At 42.7% G+C, this 13132-nt stretch overlaps 1 protein-coding gene across 1 annotated transcript; it reads right to left on the reverse strand.

Moving 5' to 3' along the window:
• Positions 1–2334: 2334 nt before the first annotated feature.
• Positions 2335–6125, reverse strand: LOC127294402 (uncharacterized). Its single transcript, XM_051324203.2, has 6 exons — positions 5896–6125; positions 5184–5366; positions 4915–5040; positions 4543–4734; positions 3668–3835; positions 2335–3134 (listed from the first exon to the last, which is right to left on the reverse strand). Exons 1-6 carry the CDS (start codon positions 5959–5961, stop codon positions 2751–2753), a joined length of 1119 nt encoding a protein of 372 aa, XP_051180163.1. The 5' UTR covers positions 5962–6125; the 3' UTR covers positions 2335–2750.
• Positions 6126–13132: the final 7007 nt, after the last annotated feature.

Genomic DNA, 13132 nt, shown 5'->3' on the forward strand with positions numbered 1-13132 from the left:
AGGAAATTCACGCGTTGTAAACGGCGCCAAGCATGTACAAAACGTTCATGTGTGCACGCTGAGATTTGCACTGGTCCTGCACCTGCAGCGAGCAAGGTATGGTGCCGGTGTAATGGCACTCATCAATGTTCATCCACAATGGACGCAATCCAGCTAGTAGATGTTCAATTTGGCATTCATGATTTTAGCGTCAATTTGTCATTCTTGGTTGCAGTTTGCCACTCTTGACTGGCCTCAACGAGCCAGCACTTCGCTCATACAAAGCGCCCTCACATTTCAAGTTTCAAATATGTCTACAATTAGGCTAACGAAATATGGTCATATGACACAAAAATAGTAATGTGCGCTATCATCGTCTCCACATTTTATGGATCTAACTACATTTTGTGGGTAGGGTGGCGGCTTACCCACATCGCAGTAGACGGTCGGCCTGAGCCCTACAACCTTTTCGATTCGCTCCGACCTGTTGATCTCAGCGAGGAAGGATAAATCGTGTATGGTAGAAATTTTTTAGGGTTTCATCTTGTATATGTTCTACCCGGTCCACCTTCGTAGTGTAAAAAATGATTTACACTTTACCCTAAACAACTTTTACAATACCGATTGTTACGGGATCTGCTACACATGCTCTAAGTGTTGACCAACTAAAGCTTGAGGTGCATGGCACCTCACATTTGGCAACAGAAAGAGAAGCTACTTCACATGATTATTTGATTAAAAAGCTAAATTGGTGCACGCTCTTCCGAACACGGATAGAAGCTTGGCTAACTTTTTCAATAAGATCGGTCTTTTGAAATTGTTGATTAATGCGCGAAAGCTTAATATGGTATCAGAGCTAGGGTCTCGAGTTCGAGTTCTTGTTTTCACAATTTGTTCTATAAATTATGTTGCTCCCCTCTTGTCAACGTATTGGCCTGCTGAGCCATACCTCTCTGTTTACATGTATTGTCTTGTCTTCGTGTCACACATAAGGGGGTGTTAAGTGTATAAGTGGATTCCCTAGCTCTTTTCATCAGACTGGTCTTTTCAGTTAGTTAATTATTGCAATGAGATTAACATGTTGCTCAATGGGAAACCCAAATCTAGGGTTTCCCCCTCGGAAGACACAAGGAACGAGAATCGCCCCACTACGCCTCCAACAAGGTAATGACTCCTTGGGGCGCTGTCGTCCACGATTCCTACCAGGGTTGAAACAAGCCTTCGCTGGCATACTCGCACCCAATACCAGGTGGACCACTAGATACTTCTCCATCGTCTTTCGCCACACCACACATGAACATCCCAGCCGCCAGGGTGAGCCATCGACACCGGAAGAGGCCACATCGCTGCGCTGCTGACACCGGGCCGCCCGCACGCCGAACCGGCAAAAAAATATTCATATGCTCAAAAAAACATGGAGATTGCACCCAAACATGGTCCAATACCTTTCCTTCACATTTGCAGTCCGAGACTCGGTGCTCGCTTCGAACGATACACTATGCCTTCGCCTACAACAAAAAAAGGCAGTCTCTTAATTAGTGCTGGAAACCTACACTTGACATATGAAAAGAAGGATGCTAGTGCCTAGTGGCACCATAACTAACATCATTTAGCGGTGTTTGCGAGGAACGGAATGAGAGTTTTTTTTTTTGTCGAAATGAAGCTCTTTTGAGTTTTGATTGATGTAGTGCCGCTTATTCAGGATGGAATTGAACAAAGGGTATATTATGCCTTCACGGATGGAGACGAGGCACCATTGAAGTTTCCTCGCTTACGGCCCTATATTCCTCACCTCTTTTGATGTGATCTTGCAAATACCTTTTCTCCCTTCTAAATCCAATGGTAGTTTGCCTGCCTTTTTCTCGTTTTTTCTGAAAGTTTTTCTTGTTCAAAATGCAAATGTTACTCTTGAGCATGGCATTAGTTGGTGCACGTGCACGGCCAACTAATCTGGCAAAGCTGGAAGCAAATAATGCCATTCGTTTGTCTGGTCTACTATAGGTGACAACAAATTGTCACACGCCTAGAAATAGAACATCTAGTGAAAGGACAAATTTATGTGGTCTCTGGATCCGCACAACGATGGAGAAGTAGCTAGGGTGGTCTCTCTCATGGTCGACCCCCTCGTTCTCGACGTGCCGCATGTCCGTGGACAGTGGGCTATTAATTCTACAACGGTTTCCTAGGTGGGCCTTCGACTATGTAGCTTCACCGATCAAGCAATGCAAAGGGTACAGCGCCTGTTTGCAATGCAGGAAATTCACAGACATTTGTGGCAATCAGGAAATTGTTGCCGTCGAACTGGGGTGTAATTTAGCATGATAGACAGTTCAAAGTTCAGAAGAAGCAATAGGAGAGCACAAACCTTGATCCATTATCATCATTTACCAATACCAACATACACATATGACATATACCCACTCTTCCAAGTTCAACGTGAAGTTCATTTTCCCTATTCAGACAAAACAATTTCACCAACCGTACACTACATGCATGAATGAACACACCGTATTGTACAAACTTTACCTGTACATGAACAATGCATGCAGATTCCAAACCAGGTAATCACTGCAAAGTTTGCCCTATATATGAACACTATATGCAAATTCCAGACCACGTAATCTTGCACAAACACAGAAACCTGTACCTAAACTTACATTTGACAACTGCAAACCGATGTCAACAAATGAATGGACAAAACTTCATGCACAGCTGTCACAACCAAATGACAGCCGCGAGCCAAAAACAAGCAGGGTACCAGCCTTCACACATCAATCTTTGTCAGGTACCAACTCATTTGGCTTTGAGGAGTTCCTCGGCGAATTGGCAGTATTGCTTACAGAATTGCTGGACTTTGGGGATGATGGCTCGTCCCGGCTGACAATTGGAGATTCTGACCTGGAGGGCACAGGGGACACTTCTTCCTGATCCAAATAAGCATCAACCACTGGAAACATATTTTCTGCGTAGCTGTAACTTCTACCTTCTGGTTTGTTGTCTTTCGTTTCGCTATCACGAAAGGAGACAACATCGTGACCAGTGAACTGGTGAAAATCTACTATCTCACGGAGGAAACGGTTTTCACGGGCATACATGGAGTTCTCCTGTGCCAGCCTTGATTTCTCAGCCAGTAATGCCTCTAGTTGCATGCGGATCTGTTTCAAGGAGAGTTGTTTCAGTATGACTTCAAGAGGGAAGGCTATGGTCAACGACAGAAAAGAACAGCAGCTATAGAAATAACTGAAATTACACTTTTAATAAAAGGCCGTGTGCATCACCATGATGCAGAAGCCGGGGTTTTATTCCCCATTTCGAAAAAAAGAAATAACTGAAATGGTGAAGTGACACTGGCAGATGTATTCAATGAATAGTCAGCTTGACAATGTAATAGCCAGCCAAAAGTACCGATCACTCAACTCTTATTTTATAAACTAAGACCAGCCATACCACATATTTTCATGTGAATCAACCACAACAAAATGTAGTATGATTCCAAAGTTACAGACAGAAAGAAAACAGTCATATTATATCCAATATTTTCTTAAATGAAACTATATCTAATATCATCCATCTTTGCTATTTACACTAGTAATGAGTGAATAAAATTAAGAATCGTGAATGAGCAGTACTGTCATCACTGCATACGATACGATATAACTCAATTCAATTAGGACAAGATAAAATTTACCAGGTCATCATCCTCTTCAGTTTTGACCCCTTTCTGCTTAGTTTCACGTAACATTTTGTTCTCTTCTTCTAGCTGACTGCATCGCTGCTTAGCAAAAGCTAGGTCAGCTTTAACGGTTTTTAGTTCGCGGAGTACAAGTTTTGCTTTAGCAGCCATCGCATTAGCAACCTGAAATAATTTGTACGGGGTAAGAGAAAGCACTATAGCACACACATATATTACAAATGACCATATCTGAATCTATGCAGTGCTGTCGTCTAAATGGGTAATGAAAAGTATACATGGCATATTTTGAATCATATATAGATAGCCAAAACCAAGAAATTAGTAGTTAACAAAAATATCTTTCAACATATAACAGTTCTGTTCATTGCTACCAAGAATTATTAGTGCCATGCTGCCTTTGGCTTAGATGAAATGATATTAGAAAAACTAATCTAGATATTGACGGCCTCATTGGGTTTTAAGAATTCCATAGTTTTTTTGTAGGATTCCAATCCTTAGGAAATTCTCCATAGAGGCTCTTTGAATCAGAAGGGTGATGCTATCAAAATCCTATGAACTGATTTCCTATGCCAACAATTCCGCAGGAATTTTGACATCCACTCCGAGCACTTTGTTTCTACTCATTCATGTAGGATCGAAGCATTTTGCTACAATTTTCCTATGTTCTGCAGTTGCATTCACGTATTTTATTTTCCTTATTCCTTTACTGTTTCTCAAAAATATTTTTCATTCATAAGATAAAATGAGTCCCTTTATTGGAAATAAAAGCGTCTTTAAGAAAAAATTGTCATTGAAAACGTCTAGTAGCTTTTCATAATGGAACTGATAAAGCATAGTCCTAATTGAGCTGTAACGGCATGGCACCTTACGTCGCGAGAAGCTTTTAATTGGGTCTCCTGGGCTGCAGCTTCAGCTTTCTGTGAGAAACTGGGAGGGTTGAATGTATCTGCAGCAGGGTTCTGCATATACGGACTGGAACCATTAGGCTTTCTTCTAATTTGTATCTTCTTTGTTTCCTCAATTATGTTTGATGTCTTATTATCGACAATGATGAGACCTTCCTGTTAACAAGAGACATACAAACAAGTTAGTGGAGAAAGCCATCAGGATACTGAACTTTCAGTAGAAACTGTTATCCACCAAAATACAACACAAAACAGGGCCCAAATGAAGTGTATATTAAGAGCTGTTTTAGTGATATCGCAAAATAAATAGAGCTGCATTCTGCTAAGGAACATTACTTCCAAGGCATTTCTGATTCTACCACCAAAATGGTTGACAGAAGCAGCGAGTGCCTCCGACCTCTTCCGAGGTTCAATCCTTTCAGTCCCTCCATAGTTGTCGAATGACCAACGAGACTGTGGGGCCTGAAATAAAGAGAAAAAAACAGAGAGGGGTGTAAATCACCTAGGAACAGGCAATGCACAATAAGTTTACTGACCGAGTGACTGTATTCGCTGTGTTTCACGAATGTATGCGGACGAAGCTCCATTTCTATTTTGTTGCTCACCTGAGCTCCAATCGACGAGTCAGGCTTGCGAGTGGTTTGGCCTTTCCCATAGTCGTCGAACTTGTGGGCGGCAGCATCCTCGTCGAGAATCCCCTTGGCTTTTCTTGCCAAAGATCCCCACAATCCAAGCTTATTAGGCTCACGCATGCTATCCATGGATGTGTAAGACGAGGCAGCCGAACCCTGCTCATTTGTCACGGCACAGAGAAATTCAGCAGAGGTACTTATATAAGCAGAAAAACCATTTTCAGTGCACGAAGAATAACAGTAAATCCTAGGTGAGACACAGACATGCCAATATTCACCTAAAACTGAAGATCAGAAACAGGCAGCATATAGCTTGCTAATAATGTCGGTGATGGATTTGGAATCAGAGTGAGATTATCGGTCGGCGATTATCACGCCACGGAGTTGGCATGTTCAGGATCGAATCAAATCGACCTGCTGCGCCATGAGCTGAACTGCTGCTGAAGCTGCCCCCAAATTGGCAAGCAAGAGGGGGAAACCAGCATCATCAGCCCGTGACTATCGCACATCGTCTCAACAGTAATTGTGTCGACCGAACGGAGGGCACAGCCGTAGCAGCGAGTTGGATGCGATGTGATCCCGATATAATATTCGATCGCGACAGGCGCAAGCGCAGCAAGTTGGCAGCGATGACCGGAGAGATCGGACGGTGCAGAGGACGGAGGAGAGAAAGGGGACCGCTTGCCTGGGGTTGGGGAATCCGGCGATCGTCGGCGCCGACGGGACCCTGCTGCTTCCGGCGGTAGGCCATGGTCTTGGCTGGGTGGTTGGAACGCGGAGAGGAAGAGCAGGCAGCAGGTTCTAGCTTTGCGCTTTGGTGATCCCTTGCTTGCTTTGATTGAGAGAAGAAAGATGGTTGAGACTTGAGACCGACCAAGCTGGACCAACCTGTCGATGCACGACAGGTGCGCCCACGGCCTACCTGTAAGTCTTTGCAGAAACAACCCGCCTTGCCATCTTTTTGCATCGCATCGCACCACCACCCCTTGCCCAACACACGGGGCAGTAGCAGGGCATTGTTCACCCAACGAACCCCCGAACTCCACCGATGAGGGTGTTGGTCTTCTTTCCTTTCGCTCGCCACTCCGGTAGAAAGTGCATAGTGTTGTAGAAAGTCCATTTTCCCAGGGGTGGCTAGAGAATTTATATCGAACTCTCAGGTAATTGGCGGAGAGATGTCTTTTGCTTCTTCTCTTCAAGCAACCTACAAAATAAAGTCTTTGCCTTGTGTGCTCAACTTCACTGTGTGGTTGTCAAGTAAAAGGTTTTCATATTACTAAAACTGAAATAAACTTGTAATAAATAAGGTAATGTTGGAGATTCGTAGCAGAAAACAAAAAATCTCTAACTAACGCAACCCGGTCGCCCAGATCTGTCTACGAGTAATGCAGTAATGGAGATAATATCGGTGACGTACCCTCGTAGACCGATATTATCACTCCGAACATCCTTCGGATTCTCCTGGAGCCCTCACCGGTTCTCTCTTCTCTATTCTCCAGTGCTTTTGATGAATCCAAAATTATATTAAGTTTCGTTGAACCCTTAAGTGAGTTTCCCAAAGGTTTGAGAATAACACGGACATGATCGAGACATCTCTCTAATCAATGGTCACCAGGGTGTTCTGGAGAACAATAGCAACCCCTACACATTCTACAAATATGTGATCATCATTTGAACCATTATGTTGTATCACATTCCCCTTGTTACTTTGACACATGCACTTGACCGAGACTTGATCATTTGGTATCACGATACCTAGTTCGATCTCGTTACCGGCAAGGCTATTCAACTCGTTTCGTTCGATTCTATCCTCATGACCTAGTCATGTGATGCAATTTGGATATAATCTCACCGAGTGAGCCCATAGTATCTTCCCGCCACGCAGATGAACAAATCCCCCACTTGACTCATACGCCTCAACTCATCCCATTGGAATACCCAACTACACCTTTATGATCACCATGTTACGGTGTGACGGTCGATGCAGTCAAAGTAGCATCTGGTGACAGTGATTAGATATGATCTCACGGTCTAAGGATTAGGTTACTCCGCTTTCATAAACATCATAACGTTGAACTACTTTGATCATGTTACAATACTTATATATTTCAAATGTCCATCATAGAATTCACTCAATGAAATGACTCCATTGTCAATGACATTTATGTCCATGATCGGGAAACCTCAATCATCGAATCACAATGAACTAGTTCGTGAATGCTCACTTGGGACTCTAGTTTGTTTACAATACCACACATGTATCAACGTTTCCGATTAATACAGTTATATCATGACATGAAAACTATTATGAACTATTGATATATGATAATAAACACTCTTTATTATTTGCATCTAGGGCACCATATCCAACAAGTAAAACAATCTATGTCTAGAGAAGGAAAGGAAGAAAAACAATAAGATAAAGGTATTTTGGGTGTTTTGTTTGTGTTTTCTAATAGTAAAAGTGTTTTTGTATTTTCGTATTTAATTGATTCAGAAAATATAAAAGGTCATAGAAGTGTTGGAAAGTTGTTTCTTATAATGAAAAGTGCAACGGGGTTCATGGATTCACTTGACTATTCTCTCATATGGTGCAATAGACATAAAACAATTCACAAGAAATATAATATAAATTAAACTTCATTATGTGTATGATAAGCATTCATATGGGCATCACATCCTATTTAGAAATGATGCAACACATCTCTCTTATACTCCTCCACAAAGGAAAAACTCCATACAATCTAGAATTAAGAATAAACAGAGTATAGCCTTTGGTACTTTGACATGATGTTTGAATAACAAATGTGCTACCTTGAGCAAACAAAATTATCTTAGTTGTCACTAGATAATTATAACACATGAATTCACTTAATCCCTAGTGGGGTAACAAAAGAAACCAATTAATACACCCCCCCCCCCCAGACACACACACACCCTCTCATAGATGTTGGATCAAAACAGGGACTTAAGAATGGGTACATGATATGCATTTACTAATACATCTTACACATAATAGAATTCCAACCTCAAATATAAACTCATAGAATAATGATCTACCACATAGGAATTACATAGATGACCATAATCATGTTGGGTAACTCATATGGTACTAAATCAATGATAGAACAAGAGAGAATAGACCAAGATACTACCACAAACCCATAGTCCAAAGATGGACTATTCCCTCTTCATCATAGTGATAATGTTGGAGATTTTGGAGAAGGTAGAGATCACACCGGTGGTGGCTCCGGCGGCGTTCCCCCTCCAATCTTCCCTAGATCTGGCCCTATTTTAGTGTTTTTATGTTTTCGCAGCCACCTCCCTAGAGAACGCCTCGATGTTCCTTTTTGTAGGCGTTTTTAGGTTAAGACTTTGAGTCTGAGATGAAGACAGATGAGTGGCGACGCTCAAGGAGGAAAAAAGCATGGCTGGCGCAACCTAGGGTGGGCCTCGCACCACCTAGGCTCTTTGGGCCCCCGGGCTCCCCTCCCGAAGTCCAAGTGCTCCAGGTCATTGGCTTCGCGTAAAAATAATCCTCGAAAAATACTAGGTCCAATTGACTTCGTTTAGGTCTCTCAATGCTAAAAAAAATACACATAACATAGAATTCTTGTTTTGCAGAGTTATAACCAAAATAAAGGGGATCATTGGTAAATCAAATCAATATAAAACAATGGATATAAAATTATATAAGTTGCTAATATGTGGGAATATGCATCAATAAACTAAGAAGTTCATATATTCATTTTACATGCATCAGGGACCAAGGTGGAGTGGCACGACATATATTTACCGTCTACGGCAACGAATCTCGGCGGCATGGTGTAGTGGGTCTCGATTTCGGGCGTGTGAGGATGGACACGCGCATGGAGGTGGCGTTGTCTGGCATCATGGTTGCTTCTACGGTAGTAACGACAAAGTTTGTGCGGTACGCTGAAAATTACTCGGTGGTTCAATGCAGCTGGCGGCTTTTGTAGCGTGCGCATGAGGTACTCGCTAAGATTCTACTACACCAGATGAGCGCTCCCATTTCGATTCGTGGGTGTATCAGGATATATGATGTTCCCGATTCCTAGTTGATGGGAGTTTTTATTTGTTTCAACATGGCATAAGGCCTTTGACATGATCTTCACTCGTTGTTAGTTATGTAGGTGTTGCATGGTGGCTTTGGATATTTTGATGTTTGATATTTGTTGAATAAATCAATAAAACAGGTCATGCACATCTTCTCCATTTCTTTCAAAAAAAATCTTATACACATATATTTAACTCCAATCCCAAATAAAGGAGTGTCAACACCCGGATTTTTAAGTCCAGATGCCTATCATACCATACATCGCAATCCCAGGAATATTGTTTTTGTGAGACATAATAGTTGATATCACAGAATATTATTCATTACAAACCATAATCGTCTTACAACAAAGGATCTCAGGATACAGTCTTAAACAACAGTTGATCTACAGATCAATTACAAAACACATAGCGGAAGAAACGTAGTAGCGGTCCATCTGTTCCACATGCAACGCTTGATGTTGGGAGGTGATCCTAGTTATCATAGACGTCCTGCTGTCCATCTTCCTAGTACTGGTGCTCCTCTTCATAGTCTGGCCATTTGAATAGCCATGGACAAAGTCATGAGTACTTTAAAAAGTACTCGCAAACTATCACTAATAGAAGTACTAGTAGCTCTAATCAGGGTTCTAGGCTTCTAAGTTTATTTGCACAAAGCTAGTTTTATTTCATAAACACTTACTAGTTAAAGACCCTTTTGTTTGCCTAAAATTACCCAAGTGGGAACATTAGTGTCATTCCCACAACTTGGTGGTAGTCAAGTCAAGTTCACCTTTCAAGCCACAAGTCATTTTGAAAACATCTGACAACGGAACAGTATGGCCATCTAACCGTTCATGACCGCGGACGTGGCTATTCGAATAGTTTAACACTCTGCAGATGTCGCACACTTTTGCCACAATATTTGCAATAATCCGTCAGGGGTAACTGGCCCTGATTTATCACACTCAGTGTGCGGACTACCAATCATAACCTTTCAATTACATACCCTAATACAGGCACCTCCCCCGATGAGTTTGGCCTCCGAGCCATGGCAAACCGCCATCCTGGGAACTGCAAAGGGCTTGGGTCGGACATTCACCTCATTTCACGTCATTTCACTTTTCACGGAGGCAACCTCGGCATAACCCCTATGATGCTTGTTCAGAGGGAACCCGTACTAAAATACATAAGTTTCCAGTTAAGCCCTACCCATATCCAGGTATTGTGGGGGTACTTTAAAATTGGAATGGTATCGCATGCGAACCCAACCATCAGTTTTTGTCAAATTCACCTTGTCATTCAAAAGTCATATTCACCTTCAAAACTTTCAGTAGAATGACTCATCATTCTAAGGTTTCCAAAGTCATTTTCTTCACAAGTTCCCATCTAGAGTAGTCAATTTTAGTTTTAACACTAGCAACTAGTCATGAGGGGTGCTAACTAAGTTTTTGATCTCTAGGTTAGGTTTGAAGCTCTTGTAGTATTCTATCTCTAGACCAAAATCAACTGCAGGAAAAAGCCTTGGTAAACAAAGTAAAAGATTGCAAGGTAAAAACTTGGGCTTGGACAAATCCTTAAACAAAAGAATATTGCAAGGATAGCTTGCAGTAGTAGAACTTGCTCATGGGAAATCTTGTATTGGTAATAGCTTGCCTTGATTGGTAGAGTGATCAAACTATTCCTCCTCTTCTTCGTAGAAGACCTCCTCCTCCTCGTAGCCTTCGGTACTAGCGTCTATAAATGGATACGAGGTATACAATCACCAAGCAATACTTAATTACTCTAGTTATCACACAAGATGATCTAGCATCATCACAATCATCACCCAACTTAATACTAGGGTTTTCTCTACTTAGTTTTGGGAAAAGTAACTTCCTCTCATTGAACAATTACTAAAATTTAATTTCCTCAAATAGTAGAATATGAACTCATGGGGACCAAAGTCACCACTTCATAGTTATCCATTTGGGAAAATGATTTAAATGAGATACTACATCTCATACAATTTAAATACTACTTTGGAAAAGATTTAATTTTCTCTAGTAATAAAATATGAGGTCATGTAGACTAATGTCATCACCTCACATTGAATTACTTGGAAAGGTGATTTAAATGAGATGCTACATCTCATAGATTTTAAATACTATTTTTGAAATAATTTAAATGAGCTAGAAATGACTACATAGACATTATTTGAATCTAGCCCATGATCACAGGAAACAACCATGTCATACTTTTACATATTTAGAAATACAATATGAAATGTGATTTTTGAGAGTTGGAATCAACTCAAACTGTATTATGGTTGATTTTACAAAAAAAGTTTGAAGTTTGAAAAGGTACTGCCTTGTTATTTTTATTGTAGGTGCTCTGCAATGAATCAAGGGTTGAGACCAGTGGGGTTGGCTAGATCTTTTCATCTACTTTCACACAAAATGTGAATCAACTCATTTGGCTTGGTAGATTTGTTTTTATTCAATTTGGAACAAAGCACCAGTATTCAAATTGGGTTAAAACGAATTAAACTAAATTTGAATAGGTGGGCTTCGGCGGGAAACTAAAAGGGCCAGAGACAAAGCGAAACGGGCCGGCCCAGCAGCGCATCTCGCACGCACGGGCGGCCTGACAATGGGCCCCACTCGTCGGAGACTATTAAAATCTGAATCAGTATGTTTGAACGGGGGCCGTAGGATTAGAAAGAGGATCGACGGCCGAGGCTCGTCGTCCTCGACGGCGAGATCAAACCCTACTGGCGGCAAACCTAGGGGGTCGGAGGCTCACCGGAGGTCCGGCGAGGGTTGGCGAGGTGGTAGGTTGGCGTTGTCGATGACGGCGAAGCTCCTGGTATCGGTGGCAGCGCCTGGGGTGGCTCCAATCTTCAGCTCCTTATGCGACGGCTCTGGCGGTTCTCCGGCAATCGATTGGCGCACAGTGGGCTAAATTGGGCAGGGGGCTTGCTCGAGGAGGCTCAGTGAGGAGAGGGAAGAGGAATGGCGTGAAGAAATTGAGAAGGGGAGGCCTCCTTTTATAGGGTCGACGAGGTGCTGCGGGGTGTCACGGTGGCAGACGGTGAGGTGATGCTACGGGCGACTAAGGGCGTGGGCGAGGACGCGGCGTTGTTCCTGGCGTCATGGCGATCATCATGAGCTTGATTGCTCAGCGAATGGAGGTCAAACGCGATCAGGAGCGTGATGTGTCTGGCGGTACCGTGGCGGACGTCGGCGACGAGGACGACAGCGACAGGGCACGGGAGAGAGAGGGGGCATGTCTGGCATCTTCCTGGTGTCTTGGTGGTGCTCAGGGTAGGCGCTGAGGTCAATGCGAGGACTGAGTCGACGGGGCGAGCGCGTGCTCTGGCGTGCCCGTGCGTCGCGACCATGCCGGTCCTGGCGTCACAGGGTGACCTGGGCACGTACTGGCCTGGGCTGTGCTGGTCTCTCCTTGGCCAAGGGCTGGTACTAGCGTGCTCAGTAGAGAGAGGGGAAGCTCCAGGACATGCTGATGTAGGCCAGAGGTGAGAGGAGAGGGGAGTTGGCATGGTGGTTGGCATGTGAGTGACATAGGCCTAGTTTGGTCCTTTTTCTCCTTTGAACAATGGTGCAAATGCATGGCTTATTCCAGGGGGTGCAAGGGAGAGTGAGTGGTGACATAAGCACTGAGGGTTTATGCAAAAATCCATTGGATTTTAGTGTGTATGCTCAAATCCAAATTGTGCACATAAAGTGTTTGATGAAATGGCCAAAAGAGATTTGAATTTGAATTTTGCCAAACTATTTTATGGGTGTGAATGAAATAAATTTTAGCACCTCTTGATGTCCTTGGTTTGAAAATTGGAGAAGGTTTGGTAGAAATCAAATTTGGGT

The sequence above is a fragment of the Lolium perenne genome, chromosome 4 (genome assembly GCF_019359855.2).
Source record: "Lolium perenne isolate Kyuss_39 chromosome 4, Kyuss_2.0, whole genome shotgun sequence".
Lineage (NCBI taxonomy): Eukaryota > Viridiplantae > Streptophyta > Magnoliopsida > Poales > Poaceae > Lolium > Lolium perenne.

Excerpts from the sequence above, each read along its gene's own strand:
- LOC127294402 (XM_051324203.2), bottom strand. The coding sequence starts at position 5,961 with ATGGCCTACCGCCGGAAGCAGCAGGGTCCCGTCGGCGCCGACGATCGC. Across the intron at positions 5,367-5,895 it reads GCCGGATTCCCCAACCCCAG|GGTTCGGCTGCCTCGTCTTA; the intron begins GCAAGCGGTCCC and ends ACAAATGAGCAG. Across the intron at positions 3,135-3,667 it reads CTGAAGAGGATGATGACCTG|ATCCGCATGCAACTAGAGGC; the intron begins GTAAATTTTATC and ends TCCTTGAAACAG.